This window comes from Apis cerana, linkage group LG4, assembly GCF_029169275.1.
Source record: "Apis cerana isolate GH-2021 linkage group LG4, AcerK_1.0, whole genome shotgun sequence".
Lineage (NCBI taxonomy): Eukaryota > Metazoa > Arthropoda > Insecta > Hymenoptera > Apidae > Apis > Apis cerana.
In genome coordinates this window covers 1,943,705-1,969,417 of record NC_083855.1, presented here as the reverse complement: position 1 = coordinate 1,969,417, position 25,713 = coordinate 1,943,705, and the positions used below count along the sequence as shown (strand labels likewise).

At 17.7% G+C, this 25,713-nt stretch overlaps 1 protein-coding gene and 1 long non-coding RNA gene across 5 annotated transcripts in view; one reads left to right on the top strand and one right to left on the bottom strand.

The window, feature by feature from the left end:
• Window positions 1–1,134: 1,134 nt before the first annotated feature.
• Window positions 1,135–25,713, top strand: part of LOC107995431 (pyrokinin-1 receptor) — a 52,578-nt gene continuing 27,999 nt past the window's right edge. Inside the window, exons 1-3 of one of the 4 annotated variants that reach the window (XM_062073499.1) lie at window positions 1,135–1,434; window positions 8,456–8,947; window positions 16,901–17,307. In XM_062073499.1, the coding sequence (XP_061929483.1) occupies window positions 1,433–1,434; window positions 8,456–8,947; window positions 16,901–17,307 (901 nt within the window). In that variant the 5' untranslated portion in view covers window positions 1,135–1,432. Of the gene's footprint in view, window positions 1,435–7,820; window positions 8,948–16,900; window positions 17,308–25,713 lie in introns of all 4 variants that reach the window. The other 3 variants (XM_062073496.1, XM_062073497.1, XM_062073498.1) reach the window with 3 other exon arrangements.
• On the bottom strand, window positions 7,645–8,696 carry LOC133665949 (uncharacterized). Its single transcript, XR_009829422.1, has 2 exons — window positions 8,557–8,696; window positions 7,645–7,887 (listed from the first exon to the last, which is right to left on the bottom strand). It is a non-coding gene; the product is annotated as an uncharacterized LOC133665949 (long non-coding RNA).

The window sequence follows — 25,713 nt, the reverse complement described above, 5'->3', positions numbered from 1 at the left end:
AGAAGTTGACATTATCGATGTCAAATATTATCAGAAGCCTATGTCTTTAGAGTAAAAATAATACGTATCATAAAAAAATATTTCCATATTTTTCTGGTATAATCAAATATATTTAAGTATATGACAATAAATATAAAAAAAAATCCATGTTAAAGTAATTTATTTTTCAAATATCTTATTATTTCTTAAATAAAAATTATTATTTTATTATTATTTTATTATTATTATTTCTTAAATATAAATTATTCAAATATTAATTATTCATATCTCGCGAATTTTACATAAATTTTACTTCAATAATATATTTTATTAAGATTCCAAATAATAGTATTATTATTTGAATAAGATGAATTTATAAAATAATAAAATAGATATCGATACAAATTTTATTCAAATAACTATTCAATTCTCATTTAAAGAAATTTATATTACAATAAAAATTTAAATTTTTATTTCATTTATATCATATGATATAATATATCATTTGTTTTTAAATCATTATTATTCAAATAAAATTATTTAACTTAATCTAAATTTTTATCATTAATATATCTAATTTTATTTCAAATAAATATTTATTAAATTTTATTTATATAAATATAAAAATTATTTATATAAATATATAAATAAAAAAAATTAAATATATTGTAAATCAAATAATTATTTAATTTTTATTTAAAGAAATAAATAATTAATAATGCAGCAAATTCTATTCTAATATTCTATTATGTTGTTATTTAAACAAAATTATTATTATAAAAAAAAACTATTAAATCAAATGCAAATAAAATAAAAATTTTATTTGAATAATTATTAAAAAAAATCTTTTTAATTTTTATTTTTATTATAACATTATAATAATAATATTATAATATATTTAAATAATATATTATCTGAGAAGTTAGAATTGGGAAATTAAAAATAGAAATTATTTAATAAAATAAATATTTTGTTTACATACAATTCTATTTATATATATATTTTATTTTCGACTGATCAATTTCCTAATGTATATTCTTTCGCCGTAAAACACGATGTTTTAGGAGATATCGAGCCAGCCAAAGGCGAAAGACGCAGGTGCGAAAGTGGTGCACGTTTTGTTGTGAGGACTGCTTAATGACGCGATGCTTCTTTCAAACTCTCGACACCAAACCTCCCGCTCACAACGCGTTCGATTCTCGTGAGCATCGGTCGAAAATAGTCGGGACATGTCAACATTGGTGAAAATCATCGGATGAACTTTATCTTTCGAAACATTTCGCAATATTCTTCCTTCTCGACTTCTCACCTAACAAAGTTAATTAATAACACACGAATGTTTGGAAAAAGAACAAAAATTTTTCGACGAATCGAAGAAATCGTTTCGTGACAGTTTTTTAGTGAATAACTAAAGTGTGATAAATTTTAGTGATCTTTGAAATTTTCGTGTTTTATGTGAGTTATTGTTATTGAAAATCGTGTATATAGATCGAATAAGAGTTTTATTCATAATTTTTATTTTTCATTTTTTAAAGTTATTTTGATATCTTATGAATTTCTTGTATTATATGAATACAACGATCAAAATTGTAAATATTAATGAAAATCTATTTCTTTTTCTTCTATTTTTTTTTTTTTTTTTTTTTTACTTAATATTCTATTATATCTATTCAAAAATAAAATAGGAAACATGATGAATCATTTAAATTAAGTTTTATAAAATTTTTTTATTACAAAATTATTGTGACAAAGATATTGATAAAATTTCATTATTTTTTATTATTTTTGTATTTTGAAAAATAAAATACAGATTACAATATATTTAATAAACATAAAATTTTCATATTTTCTATAAAGAAGATATTAATCTTAAATTTATCAATTATTCATTTTTTTTTTCTTCAAATTTTCTCATAAATTGGAATTATATTTTGTATTCAAATTTTAAGATAAAAACTAACTACGTTCAAAGAATTTTTTTATTGAATTTATAATATAATGATAAATGAATTTGATATTTCATTGATAAAAAATTTTTGTGAATGAAAATTTTTCTAAAAATAGTAGATATCAAATATAAACAAAAATGAAAATATGACAATTTTTTCTTTTTCTTTAAAAATATTAATTTAATATTATATTTAAATTGAAAAATTATATGTATATATAAAATTATTTTACTTCTAAATTTTAAATGAACACAATGTATTAAAAATTTTGTGAACAATGTCTTCTTAATGTGTTTATGATTATGTTCGTTGTTAATATTCAATAAATAATTAGAAAATTTAATATAAAATTAATAGTATCTCATGAATGAATGTTTAATAAAATATCTTGAGAACGGTTTCTGTTTTTTCTTCTTCTTTTTGAAAAATGTATGAATAGAATTCTCTTAAAATTATTAAAGTGTCATTACTAGTTTGAACGAAAAACAATTTTTCAACTTAAAACAACGTTTCTTACTAACAAGTAAAGAATGGTTGAATCCAAATTGTTTTTACTAATGAAATTTTCATAACAGATTTTTTCAATATATTTTAAAATTTTTTAAAATTTTAATAAATAATTTTAATAAATGAAAAATATTTTATTCAACTTCTAGTATATGAAATATCTTTATTTTTAATATAAAGTTTTTTTCAAATTGAAAAAAAAATAATAATAAAAGATTCTATTTATGTTAAAATATATTTTATTTAAATTACTATATTTATAAATAAGTAAAAAATAAAGGAAAAAATTTAATTTCTTTTTAAATAGATTTTCTAATTCCCTATTTTATATTGGTAAAATAAATTCTACTTTTGTCTTGATATTTGTACTGAATAAAGAATATTTTCAATAATATTGATATTGTAAAACAACTTTTAATATTTTTGTAAAAAAATTGCTATTGTGTAATAAATAACATAAAATAATTAAATATATAAAATTATGAAAAATATGAAATGCGAATAATTTCTGTTTCTAGTTTCTATATCTATATAATATTTCTATATTTATATATATGTATATATAAAACAAAAACAAAAAAAAATACATTAAAATGATGAAAAGTGAGACATTTTATCTATATAAAAAATAAAATATCAATTTATTTCATAAATATTGGAAAATATTATAAATTATTGATAGATTTTTTAAAAATATTTTTTTATAAATCTTGACAATTAACTATACTAATTTTCTCTTATGTTCAATTGAATTTTTTAATTTTGTAAAAAAATCTTGTAAAGAAGGAAGTTGATTATAATATTGAAATTGTAAAAAAAAAAAAGAAGATATTTTAAAGCGAATATTTTAAGCGATTAATTAACAAATAACTTCAATAAATAAAATTGTATAAAACAAAAAAAATATAAATATTAAAACAAAGAAAATTTATTAAAAACAATTATTAAAAACAAAAAAAATTTTTTTAAATTGTGAGATGAATATTAAAATATATATATAGCAGTCATCTAATATTATATATATATTCTAAACAAAAATTTGTTTAACTAACTCAAAACTATTTCTATAAAAATATTAAAGAAAAATCAATCATTAACTTTTATATTATTCAAATTTAATTAGAATCAAGAATCTATTATCTACAATATTCAATTAATTAAATATTCATTAATATTCATTTCAACTAATGTAATTGATTATGAATATTATTTTATATCATTAATTAATACTTATTAATATTTAATTAATATTGATAATTAATACTGATAAATAATTTATTTTAAATTTCGATATTTTAATATTTTAATTTTAATCGATATTTTAATTAAGCAATTATTAAATTGAATTGAATTCTATTAATATTCAATTGCTGATTGATTATATTGATAATTAATATAATAACATTATTAACATTTTAATTAATTGATATTAATAAATTAATCAAATATCTAAAGAAAGTACCAATCAACTGTTTTAATTCTTTTATAATTTAATTTATAATAATCTCAAATTATTTTCATATTTCCTTTGAATCAAAACTCGAATTATTTAATTTCTCAAAGTATCTAGAAATTACGCTGACAATTATTAAGAAGAATAATATTCTATTAACGATAAATGATGTTCAAATGTTAAATGTTAATTACTGTTAAGAGACTGATAAGAGCTTTCGTTTCGAAATATCAGCAATCTATTTCTAAAACAGAAATATCACGACAACGTTTCTACTCACGAGACTCACATTTGCAAAACAATCAAATGCTCGTGTATCATTCGTATGGAGATTCATTTCGCGCTCGAAATAATATATTGAATGGATGAATCAATTCGCTCTTCCAGAGACGATTAGAGAAGTCGTTTCTAACTGCACAAACTAATTGTTCAGTCATGAGCGAACCGCGCGCTAATCGCGTTCTCGATGGAATCATGTGAGTGAAAAACATTACAGGCAAAGTTTTCTGATGTAAAAGATATAAAAATATATAGAAAGCGAATACAAATTGACAATAATTAATAATAATTTGTGAAAAAAAGAAAGATTAAATTTTTGAAAGATGTTCCATGAATGTATTATATAAAAATATTGATTTTTCGCAGTATGCATCAAGTATGCCATCAAACATAAAAAAAACATTAAAATTTGATAAAATGTATGATGGAAATATATCACACAATTTATTTGGATTAAAATCTGAAAAAAAAAATAGTGTAAGAACAAAGATCGATCTTTAAATTTTTTTCATAATTGAAAGAGATAAATTAATCATGATAATAAGTGATATCGTGGAAAGAGATATAATTATAAAATATGATTAATTATTGTAGATAATTGAATTTAAAATTTGATTTAATTTTGAATAATTTGTTAATCGATAAGGATTAAAATTATGGCGAAAAAAGTTCGATCGCTGTGATTTGAAATGTAAATTCGATGTATATTTAACGACCTGAATAATTTGATACTAGAAAAAAGTTTATTTTCATTGAAGAAACTTGACAAGAAAATAAAAAGCGATTAATTTGAAGTTTGTAGATTTTTTTAAGATAAATTATATTGGTTTACAACAAAAAAGATTAAAAAATTTATAACAAATAGAATCTTTTATCTTCTTTTGTGAAAAAAAAAATGAAGAATTTTAAAAAAAGAAACAAACACTAATATGATAAAATTAAATAAATATTTTTTATAACTAATTAAAGAACTGAAATTAATATTAAAATATAAATTTAAAATAGATTCCAGGAAATATATAATTTAAAAAAAATTTTAATAATTTAATAATGAAAAAAAATAAAAATTTTTTACTTCTCTTCATTTATTAAAATAAAAAGAAATAAAAGAAAATAATAAAAGAAAAAATGTTGAAGTGATGTATTATTAATAATAATAATAAATTAATAATAAGTTAATAATAAATTAAAGTTTTAAATGAAAATTTAAAGAATTTTAAAATATTAATTTTTTATATGAAAATTAATGTAACTAAAATGTAAACTTTAAATATAAATTTATTAATTATTAAATATAATTGAGTAATTGAAGAAGAATAATTGAAGAAAGAAAAAAATAATTGATTTCCATCTTGAAGGAAATCTGAATAAATAATATACAGTATTTAATAAATTGAAAAAATTGAAAGAAAAACTCCAAAATATCACATTGATGGATCATCTTAGAAAATAATTTCCAATGATATATGTTATAATATATTAAAATATATATATATAATAATATGTTATAATGTATAAGAGAAACAGAATATAGAATACTTGAATTAAAAGAAGAATTAATATAATATAATATAATATTTTAAAAAATATTTTAAATTATTCTATATATTTAAAAAAATATTCTATTGATTCCAATTAATAAATTAATTAAATAAATTTATTAATAAATTAAAAGAAGAAATTATTTCAAACTTAAAATATCTTTAAGATATAATATTATTTTTCAATAATTTAGAAAATCTGTGTATGAAAAATGAAATGATTATTCAAAATATAATGTCTTAGATTTATATAAAAAGAAATTATAAAAATATGAATTTAAAATGTCTCACATTTAATTAAATACGTTTAAATTATAAGAAAAACGAAAAAGAATTAATTAAATAAATAATCCATTATAACTATTAAAAGAAAAAGTAATTCGATTAGAAATAATTAAAAGTTCTTCAATTATTTATAATTTAAAACAAACAAAAAATATAAATAAAAGAAAAAAGAATTTTTCTAAGTAATAGAAAAAAATAACAAATTCATTATTGTCTGGAAAAAAAACAAGAGAAAAAGAATATATTATTTTGAAATACTTCAATAATTGAAAACTTAATAAATAAATTTTTATGATCATATACATATCAATCAAAAATATAATGTAGAATCATTGCAATGACAAATCATTCATGATAAATTGAGAAATTTAATGATTATTGCAAATTGATATGATATAATGATATGAGGCAAATTGATATCAAAATTATATTAGCAGATTATCATAAAAAAATTAAAATATTTACTACTCTATGAGGTTATCTGGAAATTGATTAAAACTATCTTGATATTAATTTTTTATTACAACAAAACAAAACTGTAACAATGAAAATTTTGAGAAAAATATTGTGAAATATATACATATATTCTAACGATATTGATTCGATATTCTACAATTTTCTTTTCATAATTTTTAATATAAATTAATTTGTTTCATCTATTTTACAGTAATTATTTTTTGATTTTTGATTTTTCATATTATTTCTTATTTTTTGAAATTTTTTCAATGTTTCATATTTTTCATAATTTTTACTTAATGTTTTTTTAATACTTAATTTTTATTTTTTTATTGTTATTTTACAATATTTAACATTTTTTAATATTTCATAATTTTTTCTTAAAAGTTAAAAAATTTTTTAAATTATTGAAAGAATTTTCAATATTTCAAGCTTCTCATTTATTTATTTAAATATATTCATTTTGTTTCCATAAATAAAGAGTTAAAGTTTCCAATCATAAAGAAAAATGATTTAGTTAATTTGAAAAGAAGTAAAAAATAATTTATAATTAATAAATTTAATTAATTAATTAATTTATAATTAATAAATAAGATAGTCTATATAATTAAACGATCGAGTAATTAATTCTGCAGTTAATAATGAATTGATTATCAGGATAAGAAAAAAAAAAAACGCAAAATTTACATATAAAAATAAATATTTGTAAATATTTCTGCTATGTTTACAATTCATATATTTAATTCTATAATTAAATAATATTAAATCGTTTCACATTATAATATCACACGTCAATTACATCAAAGATATTAATGATATACAAAAATAAAGTAACATAAAAATTGTAATTGTAAAATTTCAGTTAATATTTCAAAGAATTTTCACTATTAAAGAATCGATTCACAAACAATATCTGGTTTGACTCAATTATACACCGATACAATTCAATTCTGATATGGTTGTACATGAGAATCTAAAATAATTCTAAATTGGTGCGAATATAGAATTAATCGAATTCTTATAATGAAAATAAATCTATCTATTTAGATTTGTATTTATAAAATATTAAAAATATATTAATATATTAGTATATTATATATATATTATTTATATATATCAGTATATTAATATATTATATTAATATATTATATTAATATATTAATATATTATTTGGATTAAAAATCTCAGAAAAAAATAAATATTTACAATATTTATTTTGTAATAAATACAATAAAAAAATATAAAAATTTGTTTAAAAAATTAAAATAATATTCATGGAAAAATTATTTTTAAAAAATTAAGAAATTCAAAATACTTGAATTTATTTCATTATTTAATTGAGAATTCAATTCTAAAATTTGTTTGATGAAGCCCATCGCTCGGAAATATCTTAAGAAGATGATCTCACTTCAACACGTGGCTTGGCCAGTTTACAGACCTAGAGAACCATAATAAATTCAATCTTCAGTGTTAATGATTTTCTATTAATATGTTCTATTATATTCTTCAAGACAAACAATATCTTCTATTTGTCGCTTTGTTACTGAAAATATAGTGGTCGACCATGTTTGAAGTGAATAACCGAATGATTTTTAAAATCTCAGATCGATTCATCAATACCCATAAACATTCAGATTGAATGAATCTCTCAATTCTAACAAACTAACAATCCATATCTCTTCTATTTTTTTTTACAAGAATTTAATAAAACCAACTTAATGAAGATCAAGAGAAGAAAACTACAATTCAATGATTCGATGGCATAGTATCGATGATAAATGCACGAATACATGATCGATCATTAATTAGTGTTCAAATTGGCTGAAATTTACTTAATCATCGTCAAGGGATATCAAAGATTCCTCTTCTTTTTTCAAAATGTTGAATCAAGCCATTAAATTAATAGTGAATATATATAAAAATGATAATTTGAGATTTATTAAAATTAATTCGCTAATCAATGGTTTATAAACCAATTGTAATTATTTAATTCGTCAAAACTTCAGGAAATTATTCGAAAGAATAATTTTAAGAAACGAGTCTATGAAGGAATCAATGATCGATATCACGATGGACATGAGCGAAAATCACAAGGAACAACTGATACCTAATGATTATATTTTGGATAATTACACAAATCCAATAATCGAATTTCTTCAACAAGAAGATTCATCCATCAGAAGAGATCCATTATATATCGTTCTGCCGATCACTGTGATTTATGCGGTGATCTTTGTCACCGGTTTGGTCGGTAACGTTTCCACATGCGTAGTGATCGCGCGTAACAAATCGATGCACACAGCAACCAACTACTATCTGTTCAGCCTGGCCGTATCTGATTTACTGCTGCTGATATCTGGTCTGCCGCCGGAGATATACTACATCTGGTCACATTTCCCGTATGTGTTCGGCGAAGCGTTTTGCATTATTCAAAGCTTCGCTGCTGAGACGTCCGCTAATGCCACCGTCCTTACTATTACCGCTTTCACTGTCGAGAGGTGCGTAAAAAGTTTTCGAGAGTTGGATCTATTTAACAAAATAAATTAATTTTTTGAATTTTTTTAAGTCCAATTTTAACTCTTTCAATAGGAGTAGATATATTTATATCCCCACGATTAACATTATTGAGTATATTTATATTTCATATATTTTTGAAAATTATTTTCAAATTTAATTTTTATCACAAATTCCGTAAATACTTCTATTTATGATTTTTATTAAATTATATTATAATATAATAGCATAATAACTGGCATATATACCGGTAAGATAAAATAATAAATACATTATTAGTGACATTATAGTACATTATTATAGTACATATAGTACATTATATATAAATACATTATTAGAGATACTATTCATAAGCTATTTACATTAAATCAACGCAATATTGTCATGAACAAAAATTGTTATAATGTTGTTTTATCACATTATATTATTTATAAATAAAACAATGTATAATATTTTCTATATTTATATCTTTTTTATATTTATTTTATATTTATTATAATATAATTTTCATTCATGTTCATTATATTTTCATAAAATATAAATTAATCAATTATTTAATTAAAATAAAAAATTTATCATAATATCATAACATCATAACATTTTTTGAAATAAAAATGAAAAACATTACTGGAATATATATTATTTCAATTGTGACAAAAAAAGAAAAAAAAATTTATACAATATTTTTTAATTCCAATTCACACCACAATAATCAAAAATAAAATTAGTCACTTGTATAAAAAAATATAATGTCGTGTTGAAAGAATTAAAATAAATTCTTTAATTTTAAATTTAGTTCGAATCGATAAAAAGCGATAAAATAAAGTTTTAGTTTATTTATATGATAAAATAAATCAATTCTTGATTTTTTGTTAAATTTTGATGAATCTTTTAGATTTAAATTTAGAATCATCTTATTTAAAAAAATAAATAGATTTTTTGAATTTTATATGTAGTTTTAAAATACATCTGTTAGATTTAAAGTTAGATTCAAAGTTGAACTTATTTGAAAAAATAAATTGATTCTCTAAATTTTTTAAATATATTATTTTTTTTTATTTAAAATATCTTATTTATTATACTTCTTTTATTTTCAAAGATATATTACAATATTTTATTGATATTTTATTTAATATTTTTTATCTTTTAAATAAGTTAAAAACTCTTAAATAACTTTTAAAAGTTATGTAAAGATCTAAAAAAATTAACTTATTTATTTAAAAAAAATGGTACAAGAAAGATAATAAAATTTTAGATCTCTGAAATATTTCTGGAAAATTCTCTCGAAAAAGATATTTTGAAACATTCAATAGAATATTTTAGATAGAATATTTTTAACAAGAAGAATATAGTAAAATGAATTTTTATGTTTAACATGAATTAATCAACTAAAAAGTGAAATCTGTTTGGAGAAATGTTTTAAATTTAAATTTTAGAATTAGCTATTTTATTGTAATATGTAATTAAAGTTCAAGATTTTCAGGAAAAAATGTAGACTCATTTATACTTTGATTATAAGTTTACATAATATGAAAAAAGATAAAAAATACATTGTTAGTAACTTTATCATTTTTTAAAAAATAAACATATTTCATCTTTCTTTATATTATATAAGAACATAAAAAAATTCCATATATATATATAATTAAAAATAAATAAATAAATTAATAAAATTATAAAGTATCATAGTATATGATATATAATAACGAATATATTAATTTATTTTCAGATTCTATGTATAATTTCTATGTATAATTTATGGAGAATTTAATAAATATATACATATCTAATAGAAAATATACAATTAAATTGCTTATAATATAATAATTATATAGATATTTATACATTTATATTATAATAAATATATATTATATATATTATAATAAATGTATAGATTTATATATATTTTTATAAATTTTTTTTCGACATGATCTTAATTAGATTTTTTTATATGTTTTTTTTAACATTCAATTGATTATAATCTATCTAATGAGATGAATAGATAAGAAGTACACGTGATCGATGCACGAGTACTTATGTAGTATGCGTACATATAATCCTATTCACAGATTTCAGATGTCCATAAGATGATTACGATGCATGTTTTGATAAGTACTTTCACTTAGTGTTTTAAGCTTATTATTCTTTATTATGCTTTATATAGCTAAAACTACGGCAATATTACATATACAATATAATATAATTTTAATTTTTAAAATTGAATTAAATTTTAATTTAAATTTTTTTCAAAATGTTAGAAAAATTAAATAATATATAAAAAATTGCAATAGTGTATAAGAAAATGTGTCATGCATTTTGATAATTTTGTTTCTTTAAACTTTTTTATATACTATCTAGTAAACTAATCTTTCAATCATCTTAAAAAAATTCAAATGCTTTTGTTTTAAAGTTGTTAAAGTTGTTAATTTTAAAAAATTTTAATTTTAAAAAAAAACATTGTTAATTTTTAAAGAGTATTTTAGAAACTAATTATATTTAGGAATCATATTAATAATGATAATTTATTTCTGACAATCAACAAGGAACATTAAATTAACAGTCAATAACTTGTAAATATTTATATTATTTTATTTTGTTGAATAGTACTATACTATATTATACACTATACTACATATATATACAGACTATACATATATATTTAAAAAATTATTTCGGAAAATAACTATATATAATTAAAAAAAAGTTATTCATAATTTAGATTTATTTTATACTTTTATCTATTAAAATGTTTCTTGTAAAGATATCATTTTGTTTTGTCGCTTTTTTATTTATAATTTTTTATTTATAAATTTGTAATTAAATGTTTATATATATATATAATATATTATATATATTATATTTATATATATATATTTATATTATATATTATATATATATATATATATATATATATATATATATATATATAATATCTATATAATATATTTTATATTTTATATATATATATATATATAAAATGATATAAAAATATTTTTAATAATAATATTTGAAATATATGTATATCAATGTACAGTACATGATATTTACCAAAACATTTAATTACAAATTCATAAATAAAAATAGCAACAAAACAAAATAATATTTTTATAAGAAATATTTTGATAGATAAAAATATAAAAATAAATCTAAATTATATTTCAATAGTATTTAACTTATTAATGAAAATGCTTCGTTATTATTAAATATAAAAAAATGTCATGTTTCAAATCTTTCAATTCCAATAATCAGATTAAATAATATCCTAAATTTGAATTTAAAATATTATTTTTCAAATAATAATTTTTCAAATATTATTCCAAAAAAAACAATATTTTTAAATAGATTCGAGATAAATTGAAATTTTTTTTTGTGTTGATTTTTTTGTTTCTAAAAAAAACGAAAAAAGAAAAAAATTGTAGATAATATTGACATTGAATGATGGCTATTGAAAAACTGGATATAGTTTAAAGGGTTAAAAAGATATTTGAACTGATTGTAGATATTTTTCCGTTTACCGTTTACCGTCATCTTCGAAACGGGTGATTGATTGAGCTAGTTTTGTTTAAGAGTTCGTTCACTTCGAAACGTCGAAATCGAATATTTGATTTGATGAATGGAAGAATTTTTAAAGCTTTAGTTATTTTAATCACTTAATTACATTTTATGCAATACGGTATTTTTCTAATTTTAGCTTTATAAAAAGATATAAAAAGTTTTTATGCTTAAGATATATAAGATATGAAAAGAATATGATCTTATAATTCCACCATTTTGTAATCTTATGTAATCTTATGTAATTAAATCTTAAGTTATTTTCACAATTTCTTTTAATTACATTTCAGAATTTTTTCAAGAATAATTAATTTTTAATTAAAATAAAAATTAATTAAAATAAAAAGAAATAAAAATTTCAATAAATAATAATATTTTTTATTTATATTTATATTTATTATTATATTTAATTTATTATTTATATAAATATAATAAATATAATTTATTATTTATATTTGTTTAATAATTTAAATTTACAATATTTATAATTTAATTTATATTTTATATTATTTTAGTGTATGCACAAAAATATTTTTGAAATTATTAGAGAAAAATTTATTTATATTTTAAACTGTTCAATTTCCATAATTATAGTATAAGTTTTTTTAATTAATTTAATCTTAAATTAATTTAAATTAAGCTAATTGAATAATGAAAGAAAATTACAGCGAAAATAAAAATGACAGCGATTATATTATTAAATATATTACTTTTTTGTATTATTTATATGTGAAATCAATAAGAAAACTTACTATTTAATATTTAAAAAAAATTATTATAAAATATATAAATATTAATATAAAAAAAATATTATTTTATAAATGAATTATTTTTCATTTAAAAATAGTAGAATAGTGCAGAGTAAAAAAATATTAATGATTACAGTATTAATGAAAAAAATAAGAAAAAAATAATTTAGAATTAATGCTTTTATTTTTCCTTTTTAAAATTATTCTTGTTAAAAAGAAAAGAGAAAATAAAATTTCTCTTCTCAAAATTTTCAGTAAATATTATTAAATGTAAATCGATCTCTCAATGTTTTACCATGTAATTCTAAGTCTGCTTTTAATCTTTTGATAACTACAATAACTAAGACTAAAGCGTTTACTAAGCATCAAGCTTAAGATTATATGTCATCTCGTTACACGGAAATTTCTAGAACTGTCAGAAGTAATCCTTTCCGCTTATCGCAAATTAATTCTGAATCTTTCAAGTTTTTTCTTATTTCCGAAAAAAAAGCTTCAAGTTTTTTTTTTCTTTTTTCTTTTTCCAGGGAAAATATTTAGATCTTTGTTTCTCTATGTAATTCTCGTGACGAATAATTGAACATGATATAAATTATTGTAAACTTGAGATTTATAATAAATATTTTTTCAATCTGAAAATATTTATCATCTTTCTTCTGAATGTATTACTATCATCAATGATTTTTTTAGTTAGTCAATTGATTTTAGACAATTGATAAATTTTTCAATTATTATCAAATTTATGAATTTTTTTATAAAATACAATGTTTTTTTATGATTAATTATTAATTTTTTAAAATTAATTTTTAATTTTTTTAATTAATATTAACTATAACTACAGTATTATCTCTATATTGCTTTGTATCGATACAAAAATCGAAGTTCGTGTTTTTATCTTATGAAAGTTTTTTGAAAGTATTGGCCATTAAAAATTCATAAAAGATTTCTTAGTGATAATAAATTTTACTTAGGATAAATTTTTAAATTCCAAAATATAAATAAATTATTATTATGATACAATTAAAAAATTATATAACAACAATTATAATAACAATTATAATTATAGTAGCAATTTATTGTATATTTAAATGTTAATTATAGTAGCAAAAATAATATATATATATATTTTTAAAGTATAATAAATTTTTAGTTTAAATTTTATAAAATTTTTAGTTTTAATTTTATAAAAGAAGTAATACGATATTTAATTAAATAATTTCTGTATGTACAAAATTATAAATACAAAGATTGTGTTCTATTTAAATATTAATGTGAATAAATATAAATATATAATATTATTTCTTTAATTATAATTAAATATTTTAATTTTACTAATTAAAGTTTTTATTAAAATAAATTGTTTCTAGATGAAAAGATTGTTTTGTAAAGAATAACTTTTATAGAAATATATAGTCGTGATATATTTTTATAAAAATATATTTTATAATATTATTTCTTTTCATATTAAAATACTTTAAGTACTAGAAATTTTATTATAAAATGAAATAATATAAGAATAGTAAATAAGAATTGAAATATAATAAGAATAGAAATAAAAATAAATAAGAATAGAAATTTTTTTGAAGACTAGCTTTTTTTCGAGATTTTTAAAAATATTATAAAAATATTGTAAAAATTATAAGAATATTTTTCATTTTTTAAAAATTATCATTTCTGAAAAATTCTTAATTTATTTTGTTGTCTTTTTAAGCATAATGTAGATTTTAAGATTTTGTAAAGAAAACATTGTTATAAAGCGATATTCTAAATTTTCTTTACAAACATTATACTTACAATAATATTTTATCTCTTAAATCTAAATGAAAATCTGCGAATATTTAAGAACTCTCTCGACTTATTTTGAACAGTCTTTAATTCACAATAAAGAAAATGAAAATAAGTAAAGAAATTTTACATTGTATTTCTTAGAATTTTAATAATAAAAATAATAATAATAAATTACAGATAATATTATTTAATTTTATCTTTTTATATCACAGTCTTATTGTCTCAATCATAATATCTGTTTGTTCAAATTTCTTAAAACGTTTTCCTCTATCATTTATCATACAATAATTTATTATTATTAGTAATACATAGTAAATAATAGTAATTATTATTATTATTATTAATATTAATATTATTATATTATTTGTCTCTTTCATTTTTTAAGAAGTATTATATTAATGAAATCGTGATTGATATCCTCAAGTCTTATTTCATTCCTCGATTATATTAAAAAATATTTGTGTTATATTGTACGTTTTAAATATCTTATTATATTTCTATATGTATGTAGGATAGACATTTGAGATAAATAAGTTTCTTAAATATATTGATATCTTAAATATATTTGATATATTTGAATATATATATTTATTTATATATATATATATATATATTATCTTAAATATATTTCCTGTTGGATATATGATGAAATAATATAAGATAAAATAATATACACTTTTTACTGTTTCCATATTTTTTTGTGTTTTTACACTAATGATATATATTTTCTTATTTTTTCACAGATTTATATTGTTTTATCATTTGTATTGTAATAATTTTGATATTGAGATGTTGATTAGATATTTTACATTTTTTATATGTGAATATTATGCTCGATTGATTATACTTGATTATTAATTTGTTGGTTGTTTTAGTTATATGTGTAGTTATATTCCAATAGAGTTTGTATTCTTTATTTTCTATGATATGTATATATATATATATATATATATGTTATTTTGTTTTATAAAAATATTATATAAATATATATATATATATATATATATATATATATATATTATATAAATATAAAATTATACTTAATATGTAAAAATATTTTAAATTTCTATCTACTTTTCCTTAATTATTTTCATAAAAATATATAAATTTTATAATATATAAAAAATATTTATATCATAAATGACAATTATTTAAAAATTGTGATTGTACATTTGATAAATCCCAAAACATATTCTAAGAAAATATTCATTAACAGAAACTTGTAAGTCATTTAAATGGAGAATAATATTGATGAAATATAACAAAAATTTATTACTATTAAATTTATTATAAGCCATATGATATTGATTTATGAATATTTTTATAATAATGATTATAACTAAACAATTTTTTGTATATCGATATCCATTAATTTTATTTGGATTATCAATAATTGATAAAAAAACTATTTCGATTACATTCAATCAACTAATCTTTCGATTTTTTAATTTATATTTTATCCGATCAGAACGATATTAATAATAAGCAATCAATATAAATTTATTTCATCTATAATGATTATTAGCACCAAAGAAAAAAATATCAATCAAAAAATGTAATTGTTATTTGTAAAATATAAAAACCCAGAATATAGTAATTATTACAACTCTTTTTATTTTTGTTATAACTATTATATTTTCTGGTTGATCTTATACGAAAATCACCATGACAAATTGTAACGAATATGTCAAAACACATAAATATATTCACAGCACACGAAATCTCACATTAATCTCAATTTTCCAGTTCGTTAATGCGTTTCGATCATAGTCGAGTTTTTCAGAATCTGCTACAAATAAAAAAAAAATTTTGACGAAAAAATATACTAACTATATGTGTTATCTTTTTCAGATATGTCGCCATCTGTCATCCTTTTATCTCGCACACTATGTCAAAGCTGTCTCGTGCAGTGAAGTTTGTTATAATAATTTGGCTATTGGCACTATGCCTGGCCGTGCCACAGGCGATTCAATTCGGAGTCGTTTACGAAAATAAAAATGGATCGGTAATCCTAGATACAGCTCGATGCTCGATGAAATGGACATTGATCGAACATGCATTCGAGATATCCACTATGTTATTTTTCGCTCTACCTATGACGATCATCATCGTTCTTTATATATTGATCGCGATTAAACTGAGACGATCGAGAATGTTGACAGCTACTGTGAATAGGAATCATTTATCAGGTGGTACGAATCACTGGGACAGTGGAAGAGGAAAAAGCGCTGCGCAAAGAAATGTCATTCGAATGTTGGGTGAGTAGAAATATTATAAAAATATTATAAATGGTGATATTATAGATATGGTGTTATAGATAGTATATTATAGATATGGTGTTATTATAACATCGTACAATTTTCTATATAGCTAAACATAAGCAAATAATTTTGGAATGATATTTTATGCATATGAAAATCTATAATTTTTATTATTATATAATATTTGTATAATTTATACTTCAGTTCAAGAATGAGAGCAAAAAAATTTTTGAAAAAATATGTGAATAATTTAAAATGAAAATAATATTTTATAGCATATTAATATTTTAATATGTAGATCTATAATTTCTGTTATTAGCATCTTAATAATATACATTCCATTCATTTTAAAAACCAAGTGAATAAAAATATATTATAAAAATATAGAGTATAGAGCCAATTTAAATCTTTGTATTAGAATTATCTATATTGATTATTGATTATATATATTGATAAATATATTGATAAATATTGAAATATTGAATTAATATATTGATAAATATATTGATTATTTACTGCAGATTGCAAGTAGATTTATAATTTAATTTAATCCAATGAGTATATATCCATTTATATTATAATATTTTCACAATTTCTTGCAGAAATAAAAAAAATTGAAATTAAAAAATGTTCAAAAAATATAAATTTTTAAAAATAAAAATATAAATTCTTTAAAGTGTACTATTTAAATTACTATTTATTGCTTTATAGATAGATTTTATTGTTTGCATATTATTACATTCAGAACAAAATTTATTATTATACTTCTTCTCTGCTATGGAATGCGATATAATTTAGAAGTCTGCTAATTTAATATAATGACTATTTATATGATGATATATAATGATTATTCTTTTTTTATTAGCAATATATTTTTTCATTAATTAATTAATTAATTCATTCATTAATTAATTAATTGAAAATATCTGTAACATATTCTTTTCTAAAAATCAATATGATTCAATATTGATGCGCATATCATTTAATTATATCATCTTATTTCGATATCATCAAGCAAATTTCTTTATAATCTATATTGTCAAGAATTGAATATTCTGAACATTTTTTCTTGAATTCATAAAAATAATTAATTACAAACTGATTAAAATTTATCCATTAAAATGTATAATTTAGAATCTTTTTATTGAAAATTTATTTTTTCTCAATTGACGCAAAAAAAAAAATAAATATTTTTTTTTCTATTAAACTGTAACACAGTATAACGAAAATTAATTATGAGAAATCATTAATAGATAGAAGATAGAATTGGATAAAAGAAGAATCACATACGTATACATTATGATTCCATTAATTAACAAATTATGATCAAACTCAAAGCAATATAGTTTAAATACAATTTCAAACAATTCACTCTGAATCTCTTGAATTGTGAAATTGCACTTTTTGATATGAATTTGCGAAATATATATTTATGAAATCCGTAAAATATTAATTGAGACAAATAAAAAACTCAAGCTTCACGAAATTAGAAATTAGTTCATTTATTTATTTTGTTTTATTTTTTATTATTCTTATTTTATTTATTTATTTTCTTTGTTTCTTTATTTATTTTAAATTCATAAAAAAATTTTAAGTTGTTTAAAAGTTAAATTAAGTTTACAAAAATTATACATTGTATCAAAATCGAATTCGATATGCGTGTTTTTTTCTAGATCTAATAAAGAAATAAAAATTCAGAAATCAAATATCAAAATTATTCAAATATATTTTTGAAATTTTATTAAAATTTTTTAAAATTGAATTATTTTTATAATTGTTGTAATATATATATATATATATATATATATATATATATATATTAACAATTATCTATATTTATCTATTTATATTCTACTTCCGAACATTTTAAAAAAATTTTGTATTGAAATTAATCAAATTTGTCATTCATAACATTAATTTATTATATAATTTCTTAATGTTAAAGTTAAAATATTGTTCTTGTTTTATTATTATTATTTTATTTTTATTATAATTTTTATTATTTTCAATTTTGTTTTATAATTCATTTATCTAATAGAATATATTTTGAATACATTTATTTTTTTATATATAATTTTATTTTTAAATCATTCTATATCAAAGCTTTCATAAAAGTTAATAAGCAAATTTGAAAAAGACTAAACTATCTCCGATTCACATTTTATTCATTCTTTAATTTAAATTTAAAGTTCTAATAATTCATTTTTTCTTTTATTATTAATAAATTTGATTAAATTATCATTTTATTAACATTTTATAATGGTTATTCATAATAACCATTATATGTGCATATATGTGTCAGAATATATGTCCTCAGATTTATATATAGTTATAATATTGTGGCAAATTTTTATTATTTATTGAAAATAAATGAATAAATCTAAAATAAAAATAACATTTTATTTGAAATTTTTATTTTGAGTATGGATATTTATTATGTATTTTATTAATATTTATTGGAATATCTATTATTATACATATATTTCTATTATTAGTATATTGATAATGTATATTTGTTATTTAAATATCAGAATAAAAATATTTTGAATATTTTAAATAAATATGATATAATTATAATATCGTGACATAAATTTCGTCATAAATTTCTTTTTTTTTCAATTTTAATTATTTTATTTTTTCCAATTATTTCAGACTTTATGTTAGTAAAAATAAGAAATCAATCTGGAAAATCGAAAAAGCAATATTTTCTGTCATTAAGAAAAAAAAATATTGCTATTATTCTATATATAGAATTCCATTTGCGTCTGTGACAAAATAAATTATGACAGACTTGAAATATCTCAACTGAAATCTATTTCGAATTGAAAAAAAAATCATCTGTAAAAATCGTCATTGTTACTAGTATTTATCAAAACTCATATAGCTATAATTATAACTTTAGTCGCTCGAAGATTATTTTATATTTATTTTACATTCTGAATAATAATATTTAATAAAGAAATAATTAAAAGTAGCTTAAGCTCTTAATAAATATATGCAAAAAATATGCAAAAGAAACGTGAAGAAATATGAAAAAAACATTTCTGTTTCGAAAAAAACATAAAAAAAAGACCATTCTATTTCTAATTGATAACATTGAAAACTATTTAGTTATAAGTTTACATGCTACTATTAATCTTCTTTTATTTATTTTTCCTTATTTTATAAAAAAATATATTTTATTCTTTTCATAAATTAATTGTATTGAAGGGAATAATATAATAAAAGAAAATATTAAATGTTATTTTATTAATTATTATTTTTTTAAGTATTTTTAATTATCATATAGTTAAATTATAATATAATATAATATTGATTTATTTTATCAATATAAATTTATTTTGTCAATATAAATTATGCTATTATCAGTGTAATATTTTTTAAAAAAAAAATTTTTTTTTTAAATTTTAATTCAAACTAATTTCCTTTTTTTTAAACATATAACATACTATAGATATGCTAATTCTCTCATTCGAATAATAGTTAATCCGCATATTTTAAATAATTTGAAAGACAGTTCTTTATTTATGGTAAATATTTTTTTCTATTACTAATATTTGATTCATAAACAAATAAAGTATTTAATAAAGCTTGCTTTTATTTAACAATAAACCATATTAAAAAATTTTGCAATCGATCTTTTTAAATTTCCTTTCTATATAATTTTGCTTATTGTATTCTTTTTTACATTAATATGATCTTATTTTTTAGATAGTTGAAAAAAGTAAAATATAAGTGAAAAAAGTAAAAAGTAAAATATTCAAAAAAAATTTTTTTAAACATAAAATAAGTGGTATTCAAAATTGAAATAAAATTTTGAAAGGAACAATTATAAAAATAATGTCTTTTATTATTATTAATTGTCTATCATCATGTGTTTATATTAACAAAACATATATAATCGCATGCACATATTATCAAATGTACATGTATATAGATGAAATTTTATATAATAATAATAACTTTTTTTAAAAAATGAAAAAAAGTTATTTTTTAGTATCTTTGATTGATTTCTCATTTTGATAATAAAATTAAATCTTAAGAGGGAAAAAAATATAATAAAATATTCAAAATTGAGAAATATTTCTAAAGTACAGTTTTACGAATTAAATGGATCCACAAGAAAAAATACTTATAGAATATAAGTATTTATAGAAAGAAATAATAAAACAAAAATAAATAATAAAATGAAAATAATTAAAACAAAAATAATGATGAGAAGGAAATTTATAAAAATAATAAATATTTTTTTCATTTTTATATAGTTTATATCTTAAATCTTAGATAAATCTTATATAAATAAATATTTTATATACATAGATATGTAGATCAACTTTTTCTCAAAGATTATTTCAAATTTTTCTTATGTTTGTAAATTTCTGTATTTTTAAAAATTTGGTATAAAAAATATGACGAGGATAATATACATATCTTATAATGTAAAATATATAACAAATAATCTTAATAATAATAATAATTTAAAAATACAAGTATATGAATTTATAGTATATATATATATATATATATATATATACATATTTGAACATGTTATGTGAAATAAATAAATAGATAGGATTTGTCTAAATCCTTTACTGAAATTTATGAGCATGTTTTTGAAAACTTTTGTGAACTTTTTGTGAACAGTATATTGTGATAATATGTTTTGAAAGATTTGTATATAAATAAACATTAAAAATATTGTTTCGTTAATTTTAATTTAAAAAGAATAATCAAAGTATTTGTGTTTATTTTTAAATATTAAAAAAAATTAATTATTTGTTAATAACATATTAAGCTATAGCATCTAATAACGTTATAATTATTAGTATTCTAATATAGTTTCTATAATCGGATCTTTTTTCCTTAAGAAAAGGAAATATACAATTATTATATTAAAATGATATATTTAAATGAAATTTCTACTATAATTAATAAAATATATTATATTTAATATTTATAATTACCATAATTAATTATTAGATTAAAGATTAGATATTTATGTATTTATGAAAAATTATTAATATTATTAATATTATATTTAATGTTTAAAAATTATTTATATAATTTTTAATTTTTTTTAGACTAATAATCACTGTATAAAATGTAAATAAAGTACTATATAAATATTTAGTAAAAACTTTCTCAATTTGAATTGACGATACTTGAAATTTAAATCTAAAACGAAATAATAATTTAAAATTAATAACTTTTATTGCATGATAATAATATATATTCTAAAAATATCATCTAAATCAATTATTAATTCTGTTTATAATTTTGTCAACGTGTAATATTAAAACTCATAATTTAAAATATCATAATTAAAATTATTTGATATAATATATATATAATTAATTCATAAGTGTCAGATTTCATATAAAATAAAAAATTAACATAAGAAAAATTAAAAAGAGACATTAATTATTCCCGATATTCATGTTTATAGTTGAGAAATAGTTCGTTTTTTCCAGAGCAAAGATTCAATTTATTCAGTGTCGAGGAGTTCCATCCTTATACTTGATACAGTCCTTAAAAATAGTTTCTTTAATAATAAATTCTTTTACGGGCGACGAGATAATTTCGAATGACACGCAAAATTTATCGTCTTCGGATGTTTTCTATTGTGCTTCGAATCGTTGCCATTATTATTATTTGAATAGAGATTTAAATAATAAAATAAAACGTTAAATTGCTTTAAAAAGAATAAATAATAGATATAGAACAGATATAGAATAATTGAATTTATATATATAATACATTTATAATAATACAAATTATATATATAAAAAATATTAAATGTGATATATTAATTGGAAAATCAATTTTTGATAATGAAAAAAACACAAAAATTGATATGCAAGAATGTTGATTAGAGTTGATATATTAATATAAAAAATATATATAATACAGTTAATTTATTATTTAAAATGTTATTTTATTCAATTATTCAATTATAAACAATTTTATTTTAAGTAATTGGCAATGCATTATAGTATTTTTTTAGTCAACTTCTTAACGAAGAGCTTAAAGAATATAATTAATATAATTTTAGAAATAAAAAGTATTAAAAAAAAAATCTTTTATATCAATGCAGATATAGTAACACACAATGTATTTATTACTTGTGTGTTATCATTTTATTATTTCAATTAATATTTTTCAATTTCTTAAAATTTTTTTATAAATATTCTGTATATGAATAAATTAAGTATTTTTAATGTTTTTTAAAAAATATAATAAATCGATACTTTATGAAATTAAGATTTTAGACACAAAGCATATTGATAAAAATAGATACAAGCTTAATGTATTTTGAAAAGAACCATTTTTTAAACGAAGAGTATTTATATTTTCATCTTATTTGTTTTCTACAAATATTGCTGTTTTTTTTTCACTGAATTATCCGTGAACAAATCACATAAATGTAATTTCTCATTCGAATGAATATAATTGAAGGGATGTTACAGGAAAATAACAAGCCGTTTTAGTATTTATTATAATTTATAAATATTATTTTGGAAATATAAGAATAAATTTCTAATCTTGAAATTATATTTAAGAAGATAAAAATTTTATCTTTTTTAATAAAGTTCTTATCTTGTAATTAGACTATATACTATTAAATTTTCTAATAAAAAATTTATAATATTCTTCAAATTATAATATATATAGATTTTCTAAAATTCTTGTAAGATTCTTTTAACGTTGCTATAAAATTTATTTATAATTTTTTCTAAAATTTATTTGTAAAATTTGTATAATTCTTTTAAAATTCTTATTTCTGCTGTAATTTTCATTAAATTCCTCAAAATTCTCTCAGAATTCTTATAATTTTATTAATAATAAATTTTTGTAGAATTCACTTATAATTTTTAAAAAATTTTTCGGAATTTTGCTCAGTTTTAGCAAATTTTTCTAGAATTTTTATAACATTTTGACGAAATTTATTCCCAAATTTCTATCAAATTCTCATAAATTTTTCAAAAAATATTCTTAATGAATATTCCATGTTTCTATTGAATTCTCGTTAGATACTTATTAATTCTTGTTTGTTATTATTTTTTTTTGTTATGATCATTGTTTCGAAATTTTCATTCCTAAAAAAACAAAACCTAGCCAACAAACCCAACGATTCAATCAACAGCGATGATCATAAATTCGATCCACGTTCCAGACAATGATTTTTCGAGACTTTTTCGGTCATGCGTGCACATTTTCATCAAAGCCTGAGAGATCTCATAAAATCTCATAAAATCGTATGACCTTGTGATTTCGGTTACTTTATGGAACAACGTGGAACGACATAATCCTCATACCTCGTATCGGTAGATATTATTGAAAAATGAATAAAACTATACAAATATATTTTTCATACATATGAAAAATTATATTAATATTTAATATAATCGAATTCGTTAAAATTTCTTAAATTTTTATTAATTTAATTAATCAAATGGAATATTTAGTATTAAAGAAAATTATAATTTTTTTTTAAATTGTTAATCTTTTGGTAAATTAAAAAGCATAGTTTTTTTATTAGAATTTATAATAATTTATTATAATAGATTGAGGAATATATTTATTAATAATTTAATTAACTTTAATTTATAAACTTTATATATTATTTTTATACATTATATAACACATTTTTGATATATTTTTCATAAACGATATAAATGAATATTTTATATATTTTTTCTGATATTAATTTTATTTGTATAATGATGAATATTCCAAATAAATTCAAATATATTCTAAATAAAACTTCTGGTTATGATATGATATTGAAAATTGAGAAAATTCTGAATAATTTATTTGTAGAATATGAAATACTCGAATATAGAATATTGAAATAATCCAATATGATACTGAAACAATAAAGTAATTTTGGGAAATAACTTTGTGAATGAAATAATTCGATCTCGTAAAAGTTATAAAATTTTCATTTTTTTTGATAATATATATTGCATAAAAAATACATTAATTATTGTTTTTATTTATTTTTAAAGTTAAAAAATCAAAGTTATATGTAATATAAAAAATTATATATTCCCATAAATTTTTTACATATTTTTTAAATTATGATTTATATTTATTTAAATAATGATTTTTTCAGAATAATGTATTAATATAATGTTCGAAGATTACATTTATGTGTTAAAATATTATCATACGGTTATTGAAAAAACAAATAAGTGAACCAATCTCTGATTTTTTAATATGGATACAATAAATGACTATAAAAATATATAATAGTATACAATATGGATAAGTCCGGATGAAATGATATATATTTTTTAAAATAATTAGTACATCATAAAAATTTAATTGATATGTAAGTAAAAAAAAAAGATATATTATATATATATATTGATAATTGCAAATATATTATAAATATAATAT